At 34.1% G+C, this 23,728-nt stretch overlaps 1 protein-coding gene across 1 annotated transcript in view; it reads right to left on the bottom strand.

Moving 5' to 3' along the window:
- The window catches only part of LOC101387766 (disintegrin and metalloproteinase domain-containing protein 2), a 131,077-nt gene that overhangs the window by 34,420 nt on the left and 72,929 nt on the right, over positions 1-23,728 (bottom strand). The window contains exons 12-14 of the mRNA XM_004441182.3: positions 21,177-21,357; positions 19,364-19,462; positions 19,057-19,252 (exon numbers count right to left, since the gene is read on the bottom strand). Coding sequence (XP_004441239.1) covers positions 19,057-19,252; positions 19,364-19,462; positions 21,177-21,357 — 476 coding nt within the window. The remainder of the gene's footprint in view (positions 1-19,056; positions 19,253-19,363; positions 19,463-21,176; positions 21,358-23,728) is intronic.

Raw genomic sequence — 23,728 nt, 5'->3', positions numbered from 1 at the left:
TTTGATGCACTCCAGAGTGCCAGTATCTCCTGGATGGGAGCTTTTACACACATCTGGTGCCCTGGTTTGGGGCTGCTTCCTAGGGTATGCCCTATATCATCTGGCTCTTGTGGCCAGGAGTGTTTGCATTCCTGGGTCCCATGGGATGGTAACAATCAGAAAGACAGTTCTTAGCTGGCTATCCCCCACAGTGCACTGCCAGACAGCCAGTTGAAATGCATGCTCAGTCTTTCTGTGAAGGAGACATCTTTGCTTGTCCTGGAGCTTCCACCTGAGGGGAAGGCATCTGGTTTGCCTCACATCTGGGAACATACTGATGTTCTCTGAGGGGATGGAAAACAGGGGACATCATTGTTCTCTCCTTTTGCCTCACTTCAACTCACTGATATCTCCCAGAAAGGAGATTGTACCCTCTGAATCACATAAGCCATAAGATAGATCTTAATATATGTAGATACAGATATCTATAGATATACATATTCAGAGAGAGAGAGTATAAATATATATCTTAAAGATTCTGTTTCTCTGGTGAAATCCTGGCTAATACAGCAGTAAGATAGAGGAGTTTGTAATGTTTTAATTTGAAGATATTCTTCTCTCTCCTCAGAGGCATGGTAGCCCAAAGTCAGCAGCTTTATAGCTAATGAAGAGGTGTGACCTATTTTGAGATTTGTTAAAAGCACCATACTCAGAGCACAGTGAATAAGTTATCCAAACTTTCACTTACCTAGAAATCTCTATTCTCAGCATTTTGTTACTGTTTGATTTGAGTTAGAGGTCAGCTCAGTGGGGATAAAAAACCTGACCCCCAGAAAATTACTGAAATAATAGCAATATGCTGGCAATATCACAGTTGTTGAAGCAAACAAGAGACTGTAAGAATTTAGAAGGAAACTCTGGAGAACCAGATGATTACAAGGAATGTTGAAAAGCTCAAACATATAACTGGATCTAAAAAGGTGTACATATGCCAAGAACAGTCCTGAGAAAGGAGAAGTCCCCAGACACACTTCTCTGGATGATGGTTAGGTCCTGAACAAGAAGAAGTGAAATAAAACCTTTCTTGTAAACAGCCTGAAGTTTGAAGCTGTGTCTTCTCACACAGATATCCTCAGCATAGGGTAGAAAATATACAGTCAAGGCATTTAAGGAAATCTGGCAGATTACTGGCTGGCCACTAAATTATGCTGATTTAGGAATGATCCCTATGAAGCTAGGCTTAGAAATAAAAACAAAAACTTTTAAAAAACGAGCTAGCAGGGAGTGATGTCAGCATCATGGCAGAGTGAGCTTTTCTGTAAACTCTTCCCCTGATAAGATATAACAAAAGGGACAGTCACAGACCAACAAGGGACTCTTACACAGCAAAAAGGAAGATCAGAAAGACCCACCCTGCTGCACATCTGAGAGTGGACCTGCTGGGGCCCCCAGAGAAAGTGGGGAGAGGTAAGGAGAATCCTCTAGCTCCCCATCAGACTGGCGATTTGGCTCCCAGAGAGGGGGCAGGGGCGGCCCTCTGCAGGGAAACTGTAGCTCTGCAGTTTCCCTCAGTCAGTAAGAAACTCCCACACAGAGGACGCAGAATTGCTGCAAGGGTGCCATCAAGATTTGAGTACTCCAGGAGAGTGGATAATGAGGGGCGAGCGAGAATCCCTCCACCCCAGGGACCCAGAGAGCAAAAGAGAGATGCCCCCCTGCATGCTCGACACTGCAGCTCAGCTGCCCAGACAGAGAGGCCAGGGTGGATCACAGGGGGCTCAGATTACATAGCCCTCAACCCCTACACAGTGGTAGCAAGTGGAACTGCAACAAGATATTTCCAGGATGAGAAAAACAAAGCAAATACAGGAACCGCAATTCAAAGGTACATTAAATCTCCAGAACAGAAGGAAAATGACAAGAACCCAGAAATCAACCCTGAAGGCACAGAAATCCATAACCTAAATGACAGAGAATTCAAAAGAGCTCATAAAAAAGCTCAACAAAATACAAGAAAACACAGATAAACAATTCAACTAGATAAGAACTTTCTTGACAAAAGAGATTGAAATCATAAAGAAAAGCCAATCAGTATTGATGGAGATGAAGAACACAATGGAGGAGATAAAGAGGAATCTGGAATCTTTAAAGAACAGAGCTGACAATATAGAGGAAAGAATTAGCATTATAGAGGATAGGAATACAGATATACTCCAGATGGAGGAGGAGAGAGAACCAAGACTAAAAAGAAATGAAGCAAGTCTCCGAGAAATGTCCAATTCAATTAGGAAATATAACATAAGAATTATAGGTATTCCTGAGGGAGAGGAGAAGGAAAGAGGAACAGAGAGCCTATTCAAGGAAATAATAGCTGAGAACTTCCCAAATCAGGGAAGGAGGAGGATATACCAGTAAGTGAAGCCAACAGGTCACCTAAATACGTCAACAGGCAAAGGCCCACTCCTCGACATATAGTGGTAAGGCTGGCCAAAGTCAATGATAAAGAAACAATACTAAGGACAGACAGACAAAAACAAAAAATAACACACAAAGGAGCTCCCATCAGTCTCTCAGCAGATTTCTCAAAAGAAACTTTACAGGTTAGGAGAGACTGGAATGATATATTCAAAATGCTGAAAGACAAAAACTTTCAGCCAAGAATACTCTATCCAGCAAAAATATCCTTCAAATATGATGGAGAAATAATAACATTCCCAGATAAACAAAAGCTAAGGGAGTTCATGGTCATGAGACACCCACTACAAGAAATGATCAAGAAGGCTCTCAGGCCTGAGAAAAGAAAAGAAAGGGAATACAAAGCTTGGAGCAAGGAGAAAAATAGGTAGACAAAATCAGAAAAATAGTAGATCTTTACTGGAATAGGCTAGCAACCACTTAAATACCAAAATCAAAGATCAAAGGAAGGACTACACCAAAAATAAATATAACCTCATCACTGTAAACACACACCCACAACACAAGATAGAATAAGTTGTGACAAGAATAACTTAGAAGGGGAAGAGGAAAGACATGGAATTGACTTAGTATAATAAAATAAGAGGCCATCAGATAATGGACTATGTCATACCCAAGATTTTTTATACAAACCTCAAGGTAACCACTAAACAAATAATCAATACAAAATCACATATGATAAACATAGAGAAACCTAGAAGAGTCGTAAGACAGAACAACCAAACTGAATTGGCAGTCTGAAACAAATGGGACAAGAAACAAAGGAAATGCAAAAGAAGTGGAAAATAAGTGACAAAACAGCAATATTAAGCCCTCATATATCAATAATTATCCTAAATGCAAATGGATTGAACTCTCCAATCAAAAGATACAGAGTGCAGGATGGATTAAAAAGAGATGGAGGAGATGGACCTAGTAGACATATACAGAGCACTCCATACAAAAACAGCTAACTACACATTCTTCTCAAGTGAGCATAGAACATTCTCAAGGATAGACCATATGTTGGAAAACAAAGCAAGCCTCAATTAAAGAAGACCGAAATCATAAAAAGCATCCTATGCAGAAATAGAAGTACAATGATGTACACCTGAAACTTTTACAATGTTATAAACCAATGTTACTGCAATAAACAAAAAATTAAAAATAAATAAATAAATAAATAAATAAATAAATAACACTGTGATGACATCTTGAAAAAAAAAAAAGCATCTTATCAGACCATAATGCTATGAAATTGGAAATCAACTACGTGAAAAAAACTGGGAAAGTGACAAACATGTGGAGATTAAACAACATACTACTGAACAACCAATGGATCATTGAAGAAATTAAAGGAGAAATCAAAAAATATCTGGAAACAAACGAAAACAAAAATATGCCATGCTAACTCATATGGGATGCAGCAAAAGCAGTCCTGAGTGGGAAACTCATAGTGATACAAGCCCCCCTTAAAAAAAAAAGAAAAAGCCCAAATAAGCAACCTTAAATTACATGTAACACAACTAGAAAAAGAAAAAAAAACAAAGCCCAAAGTAGCAGAAAGAGAGAAATAATAAAAATCAGAGCAGAAACAAATGAAATTGAGACCAAAAAAAAAAAAAAAAACAGTAGAAAGGATTAACGAAACAAAGAGTTTGTTCTTTGAGAAGATAAACAAAATTGACAAACCCTTAGCCAGACTTACTAAGAAAAAATGAGAAAAGACTCAAGTATGTAAAATTAGAAATGAAAGAGCAGAAATTAGAACTGATACTATGGAAATACAAAGGATTATAAGAGAACACAAGGAGAAACTATATGCCAACAAATTGGAGATTCTAGAACAAATGGATAAATTATTAGACTCATACAACCTCCCAAAACTGAACCAAGAAGAAATAGCGAATCTGAATAGACCAATCACAAGTAAAGAGATTGAAATAGCAATCAAAAATCTCCCCAGAAATGAAAGTCCAGGACCGGATGGTTTCTCTGGTGAATTTTACCAAACATTCAAAGAAAATTTAATACCCATCCTTCTCAAACTATTCCAAAAAATAGAGGAAGATGGAAGACTTCCTAACTCATTCTACGAGGCCAACATCACCCTGATACCAAAGCCAGACAAACACAATACAAAGAACGAAAATTACAGGCCAATATCACTGAAGAACATAGATGCAAAAATCCTCAACAAAATATTGGCAAACCGAATACAGGAACACATTAAAAAGATCATACACCATGATCAAGTAGGATTTATACCAGAGGTGCAGGGATGGTTCAACACTCGCAAATCAATCAATGTGATACACCATATCAACAAGACAAAGAAGAAAAACAACCTGGTCATCTCAATAGATGCAGAGAAGGCATTTGAAAAGATCCAACATCCATTTATGATAAAAACTCTCAACAAATGGGTATAGAAAGAAAGTACCTCAACATAATAAAGGCTATTTATGACAAACCCACAGCCAACAGCATACTCAACGGGGAAAGGCTGAAAGCCATTCCTCTGAGAACAGGAATGAGACAAAGCTGCCCACTCTCACCACTCTTATTCAATATAGTACTGGAGATTTGGGCCAGAGCAATTAGGCAAGAAAAAAGAATAGAAGGAATCCAAATAGGCAACGAAGAAGTGAAACTCTCACTATTTGCAGACGACATGATTTTATATATAGAAAACCCTAAAGAATCCATTGGAAAACTATTAGAATTAATCAACAACTATAGCAAAGTCGCAGGATACAAAATCAATCTACAAAAATCAGTTGCATTTCTGTATGCTAATAACGAACTAACAGAAAGAGAGCTCAAAAAGATAATACCATTTACAATGGCATCAAAAAGAATAAAATATCTAGGAATAAATCTTACCAAGGAGGTGAAAGACCTATACAATGAAAACTGAGACATTGTTGAGAGAAATCAATGACATAAAGAAATAGAAAGACATCCCATGCACATGGATTGGAAGAATAAACATAGTTAAATGTCCATATTACCTAAAGCAATCTACAGATTCAATGCAATCCCAATCAGAATCCCAATGACATTCTACATGGAAATAGAAAAAAGAATACTAACATTCATATGGGATGACAAAAGACCCCGAATAGCTAAAGAAACCCTAAGAAAAATGAATAAAGCTGGAGGCATCACAACCCCTGACTTCAAAACATACTACAAAGCAATAGTAATCAAAACAGCATGGTACTCGTACAAAAACAGACACACAGATCAATGGAACATAACCGAAAGCCCAGAAATAAATCCACACATATGCAGACAGCTAATTTTCGACAAGAGAGCCAAGAACATACAATGGAGAAAGGAAAGTCTCTTCAATAAATGGTGTTGGGAAAACTAGACAGCCACATGCAAAAGAATGAAAGTGGACCACCTGCTATTGCCATTCACAAAAATTAACTCGAAAAGGATCAAAGACGTGAAGTTGAGACCTGAAACTATAAAACTCATACAAGAAAATATAGGCAACACACTATTTGACATTGGTCATAAAGGAATCTTTTCAGATGCCATGCCTACTCAGACTAGGGAAACTGAAGGAAAAATAGTGGGACTTTATCAGATTAAAGAGCTTCTACAAGACAAATGAATCCAGGATCAAAATGAATAGACAAGCCACCAGCTGGGGGAAAATATTTGCAAAACATATATCTGACAAGGGATTAATCTCTACAATATATAAAGAACTCACACAACTGAACAACAAAAAACAAACAACCCAATCAAAAAATGGGCAGAGGAAATGAACAAACACTTCTCCAAAGAAGATATACAGATGGCCAATAGGCACATGAAAAGATGTTCAACATCACTAACCATCAGAGAAATGCAAATCAAAACAACACTACTAAGATGTCACCTCACACCCGCTGGAATGGCTATAATCACCAAGACAAAAAACAACAAATGTTGGAGAGGATGTGGAGAAACAGGAACCTTCATACACAGCTGGTGGGAATGCAAACTGGTGCAGCCTCTATGGAAAATGGTATGGAGATTCCTCAAAGAATTAAAAATAGAAATACCCTATGATCCACATATTCCACTACTGGGAATCTATCCAACGAACCTGAAATCAACAATCCAAAGAGGCTTATGCACCCCTATGTTCATTGCAGCATTATTCACTATAGCCAAGAAGTGGGAGCAACCCAAGTGTCCCTCAACTGATGATTGGATCAAGAAGATTTGGTATATATACACAATGGAATACTACTCAGCCATAAAAAAAGACAAAATCATCCCATTTGCAACAACATGGATTGACCTGGGGGGTATTATGTGAAATGAAATAAGCCAGAAAGAGAAAGACAAACACCATATGATCTCACTCATATGTGGAATATAAACCAACACATGGACAGATAAAACTGTATTGTAGTTACCAGGGGCAGTGGGGGTAGGGAGTGGGCACAAGGGGTGTAGGGAGACATGTATATGGTGATTGACAAACAAAAATGTACGACCAAAATTTCACAATGTTATAAACTATTAAGACATCAATAAAAAAAAAAAAAAGCTAGCAGAGAACTCAGTGGCTGCACACTGCAAGGAATATAGAACTTATAAAATTAGTCCAGAAAACTCACTAAACAAATAAGCGCTAAGACAACAACAACAAATCTTGGGAGACAGAGGAGTTTGAACCAGAATTGTTAAAATATGTTATCTAAAATTTCCAGTTTTAAACAAAAATTACACTACATGTGAAGAAATAGGAATGTATGTTACATACAAAGAAAAAACATTTTGAACGTAGTAGAAAAACACATTAAATCAGCTATTACAAATGTGTTAAAATTACTAGAGGAAACCATTTCTAAAAAACGAAAGAAAAATCTTACAAAGATGTCTCACCAAACAGAATAATAACACAGATTTATAAATGATAAAAAAGAAACAAATAGAAATTCTGGAATTGAAAACTATAATAACTAAAATGAAATAATTCACTAGAGAAATTTAAAAATTAACAACAGATTTAACCCGGCAGATTTTACCAACTAGGGGATAGGTCAACAGAGATTATTCAGTATGATAAAAAGAAAAAAAAAATCAAATGATGCAAAAGGAAGAGAGCTTTATGGGCCCGTGGGACAACATCAAGCATATGAATATTCACATAAAGGGATTCTAATACTGACAAGAAAAATAGAAAAGGGCAGAGAAATACTTTGAGACATAATGGATGAAATCTTTGCAATATATATATATTTCTATATATTATATATTTATATGTATATATTAATATTATATATTTATATAGTATGCATTTATATTATATATTTCATATTTATATAAAATTTATATTTAATATATATATATTTGGACAAGAGGATCAACAAACTCCAAGTAGAACAGTCTCAAAGAGATCCACACTTAGACATATCATAGTCAAGTTGAATACAGTCAATGACAAAAAGCAAATCTTAAAAGATGCCCAATAAAAATAACTTATGGCATGCAAGGATGCTCAGTGAGATTAACAGATGACTTCTCATCAGAGCCTAGGGAGGCCAGATTACAGTAGGATGATATCTACAGAGTTTTGAGAGAAAAAGACCAAGAATTCTATATTCAGCTAAACCCTTCTCAAAAAATAAAGGAGAGGGCTGGCCCCGTGGCTTAGCAGTTAAGTGAGCGCGCTCCACTACTGGCGGCCCGGGTTCAGATCCCGGGTGCACACCTAGGCACAGCTTCTCCGGCCTCATGGCCGCGTCCCACATACAGGAACTAGAAGGATGTGCAGCTATGACATACAGCTATCTACTGGGGTTTTGGGGGAAAAATAAAATAAAATAAAATAAAGAGAAATTATAATGTCCCAAGATAAACAAAATCAGATAGAACTTATCTCTAGCAGGCTTGCCTGGCAAGTCATACTAAAGTGCATTCTTCGGGCTGAAATGAAAGGACACTATATGGTAACTCAAATCTACATGAAGGAATAATGAATGCTAATGAAGTAAACTATAAAATAAAGTAAGTAAAGATAACACAGTGTAAACATATTTATTGTTTGGACTCTCTTCTATAGATTTTAAAAGACAACTGCATAAAAACAAATATTATTAAATTTTGTTGATGGGTTCATATAAAGATGTTAAGATGTATGACAAAAATAGAAAAAGTAAGGGGAAACAGAGGTATATATACGTGAAGTTTTTGTTTACTTTTGTAATTAAGTTAGTATTAATTGAATGTTTTAAGATAGTAATCGTAATATGCAAGCAAGCCACTCAGAAATAACTAAATATATAGTAAGAGAAATCACCAAGAGGTTAAAATATTACACTAGAAAATATCTATTCAACACAAAGGAAGACATTATTGAGGAACACATGGAAAATTTAAGATATATTGAAAACACACAGTAAAAGGGCAGATATAAATCCTACCTTACTAGTAATTACATTATGTGAATGGATTAAACACTTCAATCAAAAATAAGAGATTGGCATGGGCGGGGCCGGTGGTGTAGCAATTAAGTTCACGCACTCCACTTCAGCAGCCTGGGGTTTTCAGGTTCAGATCCCGGGCGAGGACCAATGGCTTATCAAGCCATGCTGTGGCAGTGTCTCATATAAAGTAGAGGAAGATGGGCATGGATGTTAGCCCAGGGCCAATATTCTTCAGCAAGAAGAGGAGGATTGGCAATGGATGCCAGCTCAGGGCTAATCTTCCTCACACACAAAAAAGAGAAGAGATTGGCAGAATGGATTACAAAATATGATCCAACTATATGATGTATGGAACAGACAAAATTTAGATTCAAAGGTACAAATAGGTTGAAAGCAAATGAATGGACACAGATATACCATACAAGCAATGACAAAAAGAGAGCTGGAGTGGCTATACTAACATCGTAAAAAACAGACTATAAGAAAAATATTGTTACTAGAGACAAAAAAAGATATTTCACAATGATAAGACAGCCAACCAATGAGGAAGATATTACAGTTATAAACATATCCCCTAAGAATAGAGCACCAAAATCCATGAAACAAAAACTGATAGAACTGAAGAAAGAAATAGGCAAAAATAACAGTTTATTTTTTTTAACTTTTAATGATGGATAGAACAAATATACAGATCACCACGGAAATATAAAATTAGAACAACTCTACAATGAACTAGACCTAACAGATATCTACAAAATACTCTATCCAGCTACAGTAGAATACATATTCTTCCCGTGCATCTGGAAATTCTCCAAGATAGAACATATGTGAGGCCAAGAAAATATAAATAAATTGAAAAGGATTGAAATCGTATGAATTATGTTCTCTGAATACAATGGAATTGAATTAAAAATCAATAATAAAAGTAAATTAGAAAAATGCAAAAATGTGGAAATCAAATAACACACTCCTAAATAACCAAAGCATCAAAGCGAAAAATCTCATGGGAAATTAGAAAATATTTTGAGATGAATAGAAATGAAAACATGACATATAAAAATTTATGAGAAGCATTGAAAGCAGTCTTACAAATTTATAGCTGTAAATATTTAAAGTAGGATAGAAGAAAGATTTCAAATCAATAATCTAGCATTCCATCTTAAGATACCAAAAAAAGAGCATTCTAAACATACAGAAAACAGAAGAAAAATAATAGAAATCATAGCAGAAAAATAATAAAATAGATAACAGACAAATGATAGAAAAAAATCAACAAAACCAGAATTTAGTTTTTTGAAAAGATCAACAAAATTGACAAGTTTGAATTATTAACCAGAAAATTTCCCACAATGAAAAGCCCCAGTGCAGATGGCTTCACTGGTGAATTCCACAGAAACTCCAAATAATTAATACAACGCATCACAGACTCTTCCAAAAAATATAAGAGTAGGGAATACTTCCTGAATCATTCAATGAAACCTGATACTAAAACAACCCAAAGACATTTCAAGAAAGAAAACTTTGAGAATGTCCCTCATGAATATAGACATAAAAATCCTCAAGAAATCTACAGACTGATACCTCTTGTGAATGTTGATTTAAAAAACTTCAACAAGGGGCTGGCCTGGTGGCATAGAGGTTAAGTGCGTGTGCTCCGCTGCAGCAGCCCGGGGTTCAGATCCCAGGTGCGCACCGACACACCGCTTGTCAAGCCATGCTGTGGCAGTGTCCCATATAAAGTGGAGGAAGATGGGCATGGATGTTAGCACAGGGCCAATCTCCCTCAGCAAAAAGAGGAGGATTGGCAGATGTTAGCTCAGGGCTGATCTTCCACACACACAAAAAAAACAAACCTCAACAAAATACTAGTAAATTGAATTCTAGAGCATACTAAAAGCATTATACACCATTACTAAGTGGGATTTATTCCTGGAATGCAAGGATGTTTCAATGTCCAAAAATAAATAAATGTCATATGACAAGACAGCAGAATGAAGGGCAAAACAACCCACCACATGATCATGTCAATTGAGGCAGAAAAAACATTTGACAAAAAAAAAATTTGACAAAAACTGCCTCAATTATAATAAAAGCCATTTACGAAAAACACACAGTTAACATAATAGTCAATTGTAAAAGAGTGAAAGCTTTTCCTCTACGAAAAGGAACAAGACAAGGATGTGGGATTTCATCACTTCTATTCAACATAGTCCTAGAAGTCCCAGTCAGAGCAATAGGCAACTAAAAGAAATAAGAAGCATCTAAATTGGAATGGAAGAAGAAAAATTATGTCTGTTCACAGTCTCTAATATCTTATATATATAGAAAACCCTAAATGTTACATACACATACACACTCAAACTGTTAGAGTTAATAAATATATTCAGCAAAGTTTCAGGATATAAATAAAGTTAACACGTGAAAATCAGTTGCATTTCTATACATTACTAACGAAAAAATCCCAAAAGGAAATTAAGTAAACAATTCCACTTACCATAGTATCAAAAACAAAAAAAAAAAATTAGGAATAAAATTAACCAATGAGGTGAAAAACTTGTACAATGAAACCCACAAAATGTTGCTGAAAGAAATTAAAGAAGATACAAATAAATGGAAAGACATCCTGTGTTTATGAGATGGAAGAGTAAATACTAAGATGACAATATTATCAAAAGTAATTTAAAGCTTCAATGAAAACCTACCACATTTTTGCAGAAATAGAAAAATTGATCCTAAAATTCATATGGAATCTCGAAGGACCTCAAATAGCCAAAACAATCTTGAAAATGGAGAACAAACGTGGAGGTCTCACATTTTCTGATTTTAAAACTTACTGTAAAGCTACAGTATTCTAAATAATGTTGTACTGGCACAAAGACACACACACACACACACACACATATATATATATATACACACACACACCCCAATGGAATAAAATAGAGATCTCAGAAATAAATCTTTGCATATATGGTCTAATAATTTTTGATAAGGGTGCCAAAACCATTCACTGGAAAAGGGTAGTCTTTTCAACAACTGATATTGAGAAAACTGGATATCCACATGCAAAAGAATGAAGTTGAACCCTTACTTTACATGATATACATAAATTAACTCAAAATGGATCAGATACCTAAATGTAAGCATAAAAGCTATAAAACTCTTAGAAGAAAATACAGAGGAAAAGCTTTTTTAACATTGAATTTGACAACCATTTCTTGGATTTGATGCCAAAAGCACAGGCAATGAAAGAAATTATCGATCAAAATTTTAAAAACTTTCGTGCATGGAAATCAACAGAGTGAAGTCAACCAACAGAATGGGAGAAAATATTTAAAACTCATGTATCTGATAAAGGGTTAATGTCTGAAATATATAAATACTGGTACAACTCAGCAATAACAAAAAACAACCCAATTAAAAATAGGCAAAGGACTAAAACAGACATTTCTCCAAAGAAGTTATACAAATAGCCAATAAGCACATGAAAACATGTTCCACGTTACTAAGCATTAGGGAAATGCAAATTGAAACCACAATGAGATATCATCTCATACCCATTAGGATGGTTACCATCACAAAAACAGAAAATAATAAGTGTTGGCAAGGACGTGGAGAAGTTGGAACTCTTGAACATTGCTGATGGGGATGTAAAATGATGTAGCCACTGTGGGAAACAGTAAGGCAGTTCCTCAAAAAATTAAAAATAGAATTAGCATACGATTCAGCAAAAGAATTGAAAGCAGAGACTTGAATGATATTTGTACAACCATGTCCATAGCAGCATTATTCACAATATCCAAAAGGTGAAAACAACCCAAGTGTCCATTGACAGATGAATGGATAAGCAAAATGTGATATATACATACAGTGGAATATTATTCAGCCTTAAAAAGGAAAGAAATTCTGACATGGATGAACCTTAAAGACATTATGCTAAGTAAAATAAGGCTGTCACAAAAAGACAGATAATGTATAATACCACTTATATGAGGTACTTTGGGAATGGAGTTTCAGTTTGGGAAATTGAAAAGAGTTATGGAGATGGATGATGGTGATGTTTGCAAAATAATGTGAATGAACTTAATGACACTGAATTTTACACTTAAAAATGATAAAAAGGTAAATTTTATGTTATTTATATTTTGTCACAATAAAAACATAAGAAAAAAAGTCATCAAGCATATATCGACAAACCATATCCAGCAACATAAAAAAAGGTAATATACCATGACCAAGTGGTGCATTCCAGAAATGCAAGGTTGGAAATCAATTTGTGTAATATACCATATTAACAAAATAAAAGACAAAAACAATCATGATCACTTCAATAGAAACAGAGGACTGGAAAATACCATTTCACTCTATTAAAAACAAAACAAAACAAAACAAAACAAAACAACTCAACAAACTGGGTAACAGAAATGAACTTCCTCAACCTGACAAAGCGATTATGAAAAACCATTGGTAACGTCAATACTGAAAAACTCAATCCCCAACCCCTAATATAAGGAACACATCAGACTATGTGTCCTGAGAACCTCTATACAACATTGTACTGGAAGTACTAACTAGGAAAAATAGCCAAGAAGAAAAAATAAAAGGCATACAGATTGTAAATTAAGAAATAAAATTATGCCTATTTTCATATGACATTTTCTTTTTTTTCAACCTCTACCTTTTTCTTATTGAGGTAACATTGTTTTAAAACATTATATAAATTTCCGATGTCATTATATTTTGATTTGTGTAGACTACATTATGTTCACCACCCAAAGACTAATTATCAGACATTTTCTGATATATAGAAATAGTAGGGATCCACTAAAAATAACTATTAGAACTAATAAAGGATTCCAGCAAGGTTGCAGGATAAAAGATCAATATTCAAAATCAACTGATATCTATACACTATTAATGAACAATCCAAAAATGAAACTAAGAAAAATCTTATTTATAGTAGCATCATATAGAATAAAATATCAAGAAATAAACTTCACAAAAGAAGTGTAAGGCTTGTACACTGATAATTACACAACTATAAAACATTCAATTAAAAGAAATTAAGATCCAAATAATTGGAAGGCATTCCATGTTCATCAATTGGAAGCCTTAATATAGTTGATATAAAATTACACCTCAAACTGATACACAGATTCAACACAATTACTATCAAAATCCAGCTGCCTTTTTTGCACAAATTGACAGGTTGATTTTAAAATTCAAGAAATACAAGAGACCAAGGAGATCCAAAATAATATTAAAAAGAAGAAATAAGTTGGATTACTCACATTTCCTGATTTCAAACAAACTACAAATCTACAGTAATCAAGACAGTGTGCTACTGACAGAAGCATATAGATGTGTAGATCAACGGAATAGAATTGAGAGTTTGGAAATAAACCCCTATTTTTATGGTCAAGCGATTTTTCAGCAGAGGTGCCAAAAGGGAGGAATTAAATGAGGGGGATAATCAGCTTTTCAACAGTGACACTGAGACAACTGGATATCCACATGCTAAAGAATGAAGCTGGAACAATTTCTCATACCGTACACAAAAATGAACTCAAAGTGGATTATAGTCCCAAATTTAAGAGCAAGAGCCATAAAAGTCCTAGAAGAAAACAAAGGAGTAAGTCAGGACCTTGAACTAGGCAATGCTTTCTTAGATATAACACCTAAATCACAAGCACAAACGAAAAAAATAGATAAATTGAACTTCTTCAAAATTAAAATTTTGTGCTTCAAAAGAGGTCATCAAGAAAGTGATGAGATAATCTACCAAGTGAGAGGAAATATTTACAAAACATGAATTTGACAATAAACTTGTGTCAAGAGTATATAAAGAACTATTACAGCTCAATGATAAAAAGACAACTCAATTAAAAAATAGGTAAAGGATTTGAATAGATATTTCTCCAAAGAAGACATACAAATGGCCAATAAGCACATGAAAAGATGCTCATCATTCGTCATCAGGTAAATGCAAATCAAAACCACGAGATACCACTTCACACCTGTTAGGTCATCCACAGAATAACTCAGTATTACATGGATATCAATTCAAGATATATGAAGGAATATAAACAGCTAAGATGGCTTGCCTTGAGATATTAAAATAATTATAAAGGCAGAGAAATTAAAACAGAGTAGGATTGGCATAGGTAGAGAAAAATGACCAAAAGAATAGAAGAGAAAATTGAGAAACACTGAAACATGTAGGTTTAAAAACAACCAACCAAGAAACCAACCAAACAGGCTCTTAGTATACAGCAGACACGGCATTGCAGTCCATTCAGCAGTATTAAGTTGTGACAGCAAAGGTGGTTATCAATATGCTGTAACATTAAATTGGATATATGTCAAATAACACAAACACGCACAAAGACACAACCACATTCCTTCCTTCCCCAACCCCAGGGAACCATTAATCTCCTTTCTGTCACTGTATATTTGTGTATTCTATACTCAATATAAATGGAGTCAGAATATGTTGTCCTTGTGACTGGCTGCCTTAGCTTTGCATAATGTTTTCAAAATTCATCCACATTTAGCAAATATCAGCACTTCATTAATTTTTATTGCCTAATAATACTACATATTTTGTTTACTCGTTCATCAGTTGATGAACATTTGGGTTGTTTCTACTGTTTGGCTATTATGAATAATGGTGCTATGAACATTTGTATATAAGGTTTTCAGGGGACGTATGTTTACAATACTCTTGGGTACATACCAGGGGTAAAATTGCTGTGTTCAACATTTTGAAAAATTGCCAAAATGTTTTCTACAGCAGCTACACCATTTTATATTCTCAGCAGTAACGCATAGTAGTTCTGATTTTGCTACATCCTCACTAACATTTGCTATTGCCTGTTTTTAAATTATAGCCATCCCAGTGAATGTGAAGAAGTATCTTAATGACTTAATGACTTAATGACATTTCCTTAATGACTAATGATTTTGAGCATCTTTCTTGTGATTAGCCATTTCTATGTCTTCTTTCGAGAAATGCCTATTCAAATTCTTTGCCTATTTTTAAATTTGGGTTGTCTTTTTATTGAGTTGAAAAAGTTCTTTACGTAGTTCTTTACAAGTTTAATACATAGACTTGTATACGAGTCTATTATAAGAAATATGATTTGCAAATATGTTCTCCCATTCCTTGAGTTTCTTTTCACTTTCTTGATGATATCCTTAGAACAACAAAAGCTTTGTAAAATGTTGATGAAGTCCAATTCATGCCTTTTTCTTTTGTCCCTTGAGCTTTGGGTATCATATCTAAGAAAACATTGCCTAATCTAAGGTCACTAAGATTTATGCTTGTGTTTTCCTCTAAAAGTTTTATGGTTTTTGCTCTTACATTTAGGTCTATGATACATTTTAAGTTAATTCTTGTGTTTAGTATGAGGTAGTGGTTCAAATTAATTATTCTGCCTGCAACTATACAGCTGTTCAAGTACATTTGTTGAAAAGACATGGAAGGTATTTTTGCTTGTTACAGAATTCTAGGTGGGTACTTAATTTCTTTTAGCCCTTAAGAGATGCCTTTATTTTGTTTTCTGGCTTTCATAATTGTTGAGAAATGAGAAGTCTGAGTCTTTCTTGCTCATTTAAAGGTATTGTGTTTCCCCTAAACCACCCAGATGTTTTTGTTCTCCTCTTTTTATTTATTTTCTGGCAGTTTTGCTATGTTGTCTTTATGTATTTTTCCTTTCAAGACATCCTTCTTAAGATTCTTAGAGCATCTTGAATTTGTGGGTTGACCTACTTCATTTTGAAAATTATTGGTTCTTATCTCTTTAAAGATTGCTTCTTTCCATTCTCTGTCTTATCATTTTAACGACTCCCTCTCCTGAGTTAAGCAGATTGAGTGAGGTAGTGATCACATAAATCTAATCAAGCAATTATATGGGCAAGGGCTGATGTACAGTTTTACTCTGGATTCACCCCATTATTTTTGGTATGGCCCTTGAAAGCTACTGATTGAGAGCTTTGCAAGTATTTATCTTCTCTTCACTGAAAGTCTGCCAGGGATAAATAGTTACCCTTTAGAGAATCTCAGAACAACTTCCCAGCCTACTAATACAAGCACTTCGAAATGTAGCAAAAGTTTTTAGGAGAAGACTAAGATTTTCTGGATGCAAGATTCCTCCGCCATTTAGTCTTTGATCATCTTGTGACTGCAGGGAAGTTTGTAATGCCTTTTTAACATTTTTGACCTAACTGACCAAGTTCCTGAGCAGCTTTAGCGCTCCAAGAATGCCTCATGGGAAAAATGGTCTATAGTTTCAACAGCTCCCCCCTTAAATTTCAACTGCTAAAATTTTTTAATCTTTTTTTCTAGTAGATCTCTGCCCAAGCCAAGCTGATCTTCGACTTTCAGAACCTGCAATGTCCCTAGGAACATAAAGGCCAACAGTCCTCCCCTAAGATATGCAAAGTTTCTCTCCCATGGAAATTTAAACCATTAGTTGTCTTTGGTTTCACTGTACCCCAACGCCTTTAAAAATATCATCAACCCAATGTGTCTTGATTTTTCTAGTCATTTTCTTATGATTGCATCTGTCACTACTTGCTACATTCTTTCCCTAAATTTAATATTTATTAGAAGTTTTAATGTAATTGGTAAATATTTAAATGTAAATAATCTGCCTTAGTATTTGTTTTCCTATTCTATGTTCTTCTTTTTTTTACTATTCTTGCCTTCTTTTGGCTTAATCAAATATTTTCAATGCCTTTGTTTTTTTCCCCTTTATTAGCTTTTAGTTTCACATTATTTTATCATTCTTCTTGTAGTTATCTTAGATTATAAAATGAATATTTGACTTATATCAATTTTTAATTTCTCTCTGTATGTATATTAGTCAACAATGACTTTTACTAATTTCTATGATTACCTTTTCTTTTTGCTTTATTCTGCCCTCTCCTGGTTTAGTCTCCTTTTTTTGGACATCATTCACAATTCTTACAGAGATGAATGTGGAAAGTAAATGCAAATACTTTCTCTTTTTTGTATTTATCTTTTCAGCATTGGGGTGAAATTCTCAATTCCATCTGCCAGCTTAGACATAAGTTCTACCTTTTCAGTGATTTAACCAATGTGTTATTTTATTTTTAAACTTTAACCAATACACCTTTCAATTCAAGATCTTCTTTTCCTTTCTATTACTTTCTCTTTCTCTTTCTGTCTCATCTCTACCTCTATCTCCATCTCAGTATCTCATCTCTCACTCTCTATATATACTTATCTTTCTTTCTTGCTTCAAAATGTCTTCACTGTGGTTCCAAATCACCCATTTCCTCAGGAGAGCACTTTCCCATTTTATAAGTTTCTGTCCTCGTGTCTTTGTGTTGCCTTCTTTCAAACCAATAGTCATTCTGATTGTATGTTCATTTTGGGAGTTGATAATCATGTTACGACTCCCCTTCACACAGACATTAGAGTAGGCATTGCTACCTCTTCCAGTTGAGAGAAGGTTGATCCACCTGGCTATTTCTATGAATATCCTAAATATTTCCTCTGTCAATTGCTCTTGATTCTTCTGATATGGACATGAAATACTGTTGGCATTGCTGCTGTTGCCATTTTCTTCAGCAAATGATTCCATGTATATTCTGTACCATGGCTTTCCTTTTTGTTTTCAACCTTAGTTTATATCATTTTTAAATGATTTCATAGATCCTGGATTTCCGTGAGTCCTCTTTGGGATTTTCATGGGTCACCCTTGTATGAATGTGTGTCACCCAGGTATGAATGTGTGCATTTGTCTGTGTGTGTTTGTATGTGTGCTTTAAATTGTATTCAAATGACAACTTATATTTATGACCCTTTTAATGTTCATAGCCATAAGTATTTATTCTATATTTATTAAGAAAACTGTGGATATGGGGTGAGAGATGGAAACGTAGCTTGTGTTCAGTCTGCCTTCTTCTTTCTTGAGTGCAGAGCCTACAGACTTTGAATCTTTCCCTTTATTATTTTGTGGAAATAATTCCGAATTTTAAACCCAGACAATTTGTATGATGTTGTTGCTTATAGTATTCCTCTTCTCTTGCTATAATCCTTTAAAACATTTATACTAAAAATCACATTTATTTTAAAAATCACAATTATATATCAACATCTACTTCTCAGTTTCCAGAAAAATACATATATGGGAAATCAAATTATAATAAATACCTTCACCAAGTATATCCACACATTGGTTTGTCCCACTCACACATTTTCCATCCAGACAGATCCATTGATTCTCTCCACATGGATGCCCATTCTGAACATAAAGGTCATCTTGACATGATGCAGATGATCCATTGCAATATTCAGTGAGATCACATTCACCAAAGGAAGTCCTACATTCTTCTCCTTTCGCCATAAACTGATGGGTAAGGTAAATGATATCGAATAAAGTAGAATGTGAACATATAAATATGATAAAGAATGAGAACTTTACTATGTAGGTAATACAGAAATTTTAAAATGCTCTTACGTTACACTGAGAACAGCATAGTCCATCAGCACAGTCTGAACCACGTGATAGTCTACATGTAGAAGCCTCACAGCATAAGTGTGGGTCCATAGCACACTCCTGAAAGGAAAGTCAAATGCTCTGAAATATTTTCCAACTCTTCTTTACATTGGATAGATATTTTAATGACGTCCACATATTATATAATATACAAGTAGATGCTTAACTTACATGTGTGCAAACAGAAAAAATAAAGACACTTATTCACTCCCTTATTTAACAGACATTTATTGGTCACCTACTATGTGTGAGACTGTGTATTTGTTATATCCCTAGAGTAGGTTTGACTATATTGGTAGTAGGATTTTCCGAAGCCCCAGACTCCACTAAAGCAAAGATATTGAGAAGATCTCTGGCTCTCGTAGACAAAGAGATAGTTAAATACAAGACATGAAATAAACAGAAGTTATTATTTAACAATTTCATTATAGTGACTAGTTCGTAATCAACCTTTATGAATCTACTGTATTAAGTCTGTAACTTTTATGAGATATTCAAATTTTACTTTACTTTTAATTCTCGAAAGACAGAGAGCTAGAAAATAACATTTCTGAACATAACTGAAATTATTACCTCTATATCATTCATCCATATCTTATTATGCACTGTTTTATGCTTTAATTCATCTATGCCCAGTGATTCTGTTTTTAAAAATTCTATTATTAGGCTTAATAAAAGCAGCAGATAAGAAAGGAGAAGGCTAGAGAGACAATGCATTCACACACACACATTCACATTTTCAAATTCCCAGGGATTTGAAATAGGGCTAATTGGGCAAAAAAATTTCAGTAAGTTAAGCAAAAACAAATTATGGATTTCAGTAGTCTTAATATGAGTTATAGCATGATACTTACTAGGGCACACTAAATTTGCTTATTTTCCAGAACTATTCTGCTAAATCAATGTCACTGCTATTGCTATCTATATGGGATTCCAGAAGGTAAATTATATCACAGGTGTTTGGGACTCAATTATATGACATTTAATAGAGCTAAGATACACTACTCTCAATTTTTGTTAGAAATTTTCAAGATGTTTTCATTCAGATCCAAACAAGCAAAAATGAGTGGGTAAGGGGGAATAATTCCTGAAAAGCACGTCAGCCAACTAGATATCTAAAAGCACACTTTCCATGTTGGGGAGGGTACACATGAATAACCTTAGCTGCCGCAGTGGGGAACTGAACTCCATTCAAATCTTCTTGATTCTCTCACATCCATACCACTCACTATGAGACTCACAATCTCTCTCTCCTTCATTGCATTCCCTTTATCTCTACTCTTTCCACCTCCCTCCAATCCAGCAGCTTTATCTAAGACTGGGTTGGAAAAATCAGCTTTTATTGATTACGCATGGTCCAAATTTTTTTGACTTAAATATTGACCTGGTTTAAAATATTCAAAGCCACAAATGTGCCTTCTATGTTTTACTGTTCAACTGTGGAACTTTATTTCTATCTTTCTGAATGGCAGAGGATCTTAAGAAGAAGAAATTCTAAGGAAGAATACACTTAAGAGGAAAAGTGTAAACCTAGGTCAACTCAGCTGTGGGATTAATGATCTTGAAAATCACCATATGGATAATCTATAAACCATTGAATCCATATACCAATATATAAGTACACTCATTAGTTTATTATAATCCCTACATGCCTTCCTTGTAGAAAAGTGAGTTTGATAAATTGGTATTTTTATTAGAAAATGGCAGTATAACACTACAAAAATTAATAATTTTTATGTAATTCTGGTATATATTCTTCCAAATTTGTACCGACCTCTTCACTCCCACAGTCACATTCTTCTCCTTGTTCCACTTGTTTATTACCACACTCCGCAACTTTGTATGATAGATCTAAACGTGGTTGATTTTGAAGACATTGGGACTTTGGCTTTGAAATAAAATGTGCAAAATCTTCCAGGCTGCAGTTGCTAAAGATCTTCACACCACTGAAATGACTAAAAATACATCAAACTTCAATTTTTTATGTAAGCATTGCTTCCATAAACTACCTAGCCTCAGAATAAAGCTATTTAATAGCATTCCATGACAAACAAAATGCTCAATTGTGTTAATGTCAAACTTTCATTTTCTGTGCGTGGGAAATACACTGTGCAAGAATTTATAGTAAATATTTTTAGTAGAAATACTAACTAATCAAAAAATATTTATTGGTTCTTATATTACACTTATTAGTGACACTGCTTTCTCTTGAAGCTCTTATCTCACAAAGTGCTCCATCTCTGTTTCATTTGTTGCTTCTCTTTCCTTTCACGACTTCTAAATATTATAATACCCTTGTATTAACAAAAGAGATTGGGCTTTTCCCTTCCTTATCTATATTTATTCATAGACAATCTTATCCAATTCTATATTTTAAATAATGCCTATACCTGACAGCTCAGATATTTGTTTCTCTAACTTAAGCTTAACACCTAAACTCTAGAGTCCAATATCCAATTCTTAATTCAGTGTTTACACTGAGATAACATTTCTAAGCACACATCTAAAATACTACTCCTTTACTTCTCTTTATTTTCTTAGTGACATCTATTTTTCTTCAGAATATTTATCCACAACTGGAATATTAATTATTTAATTATTTATTGATTATCTTGTCCTACTTGTTTTTAGCTCCAGGAGAAAAAGCATTCCAATTGTTTTGTTCACTAATGCAGAGTTAACAGCTCAGTGATCTTTTTTTTTAAATGAATGAGTGTATGGTTGAAACCATCCATTGTAAATAGTAGATTCTCTGGTTACTGTTTCACTATAATTTTTATTATTCTGAATAGTATTAACATGTAAAAAGATTATAATCATAAAGGTCTATAATTGACAAGTAGATATAGCTAACATGAATTTATTGAATTTTAAGGCAATAGACTCAAATCTTAGTCATTTAGAAAGTGTTATTCACATGAGAACCTCAAACAAATTAGAGATTTGGGGACAAACTACCAATTGTGGTAATTTTTTTGTGGTCACATCCTTCTGGAATATACCCTTTCATTATATTAACCACAAATAATGGATTTATTATTACATTGCCAACAATTCAGATGATTTCTCTCTAAATACCAGAAAAATAAGGAGAAAAAGCAATAGAACTTTACTATTACTAAGAACTAGTAATGCAAGATATGTTTACTATGTGTGAACTGGTTTACAGGGGATAGGCTTTCTGGTAATGAAATTAATGTTGTTATTAGAAAGAAAATATCAACCATAATTATATCTAGTTGGAGAATTCATTTGGCGCTTGAATCTTTGCACAGATTTGATGGATGTTTCCATTCTCTATTCTCCCATTTTTCCTTGATAATAGAGCCTCCGATGTTCAGTTAAATACATGGCTTCTTTGTATGATGCCTACATTTCTTAGCCTTTTGTAAAGTTAGGAGTGGACATATATAAAGGTCAGATAATTGGCCTATAATGAAGCCATAAATTTAAGTTCTAGGAAGTAATTTTGACAGCTATGCTTTTATGTGCCCCTTTATTCCATTGGTGACTATAATTTTGGTTCATTGTTGTGGTGAAAGCTTCCATCATGGACTATGAGGTGACCTTGAGAATGGAAGCCGTCGTGTAGAAATCAATGTAAAATTATACTGTGAAATGGCATACAATTAATAGAATGCTAATTTTCCAAAATAAAAATAAATTCTCTTTGGTTTAAACTATTATTACTTTGGGATTTCTGTAAATTTCAGCCAAATCTAAGTACAAATTCCCTCTCAATAAATATAGATCTCGATCAGGATATTGCTGTTTTAATCACATTTCAAACATTCATTTCCTCACCACAAAACTGCAAAGCATTGACAACAGGATGCAATGTTCTCATTACAATGAGGAATAGAGAATAATAGAATGGAGCATCTATTCCTCAATACATAAGCTAAACATATGTCCAGTATTTTGCATTTTTTAGAAGAAGCAACATTCATTAGAAATAAAATTAATAAAACCTGTCTTCAAATATAACTTTGAAGAAATTATTGGAGGCATCTCAATTACTAACTAAAAACAGAAAAATAACACTCAACACAAACTCCTTTTACTTTGAAGTATGTACAGCATAGAGAGAATCAAGCAAAAATGGAAAACAAAAGAGATAAAAATAAATACTGTTTTTAAGTAAGTCTCAATAAACTTCGAAAGATGTACACCTAAATATATATTTTTGGACCACAACAGATATTAAATCAGAAATCAGTAATAAAAAGACATCTAGATTATCCACAAATGTTTGAAAATTAACTGATATATTTCTAAAATAATCCACTAGACAAAGAAGGAATCACGAAGAAAATTTGAAAATAT

The sequence above is a fragment of the Ceratotherium simum genome, chromosome 28 (assembly GCF_057802395.1).
Source record: "Ceratotherium simum simum isolate JZ-2026a chromosome 28, ASM5780239v1, whole genome shotgun sequence".
Classification (NCBI taxonomy): Eukaryota; Metazoa; Chordata; class Mammalia; order Perissodactyla; family Rhinocerotidae; genus Ceratotherium; species Ceratotherium simum.
Note: the sequence above shows the minus strand (reverse complement) of the source record. Positions and strands in the feature narration are given on the sequence as shown.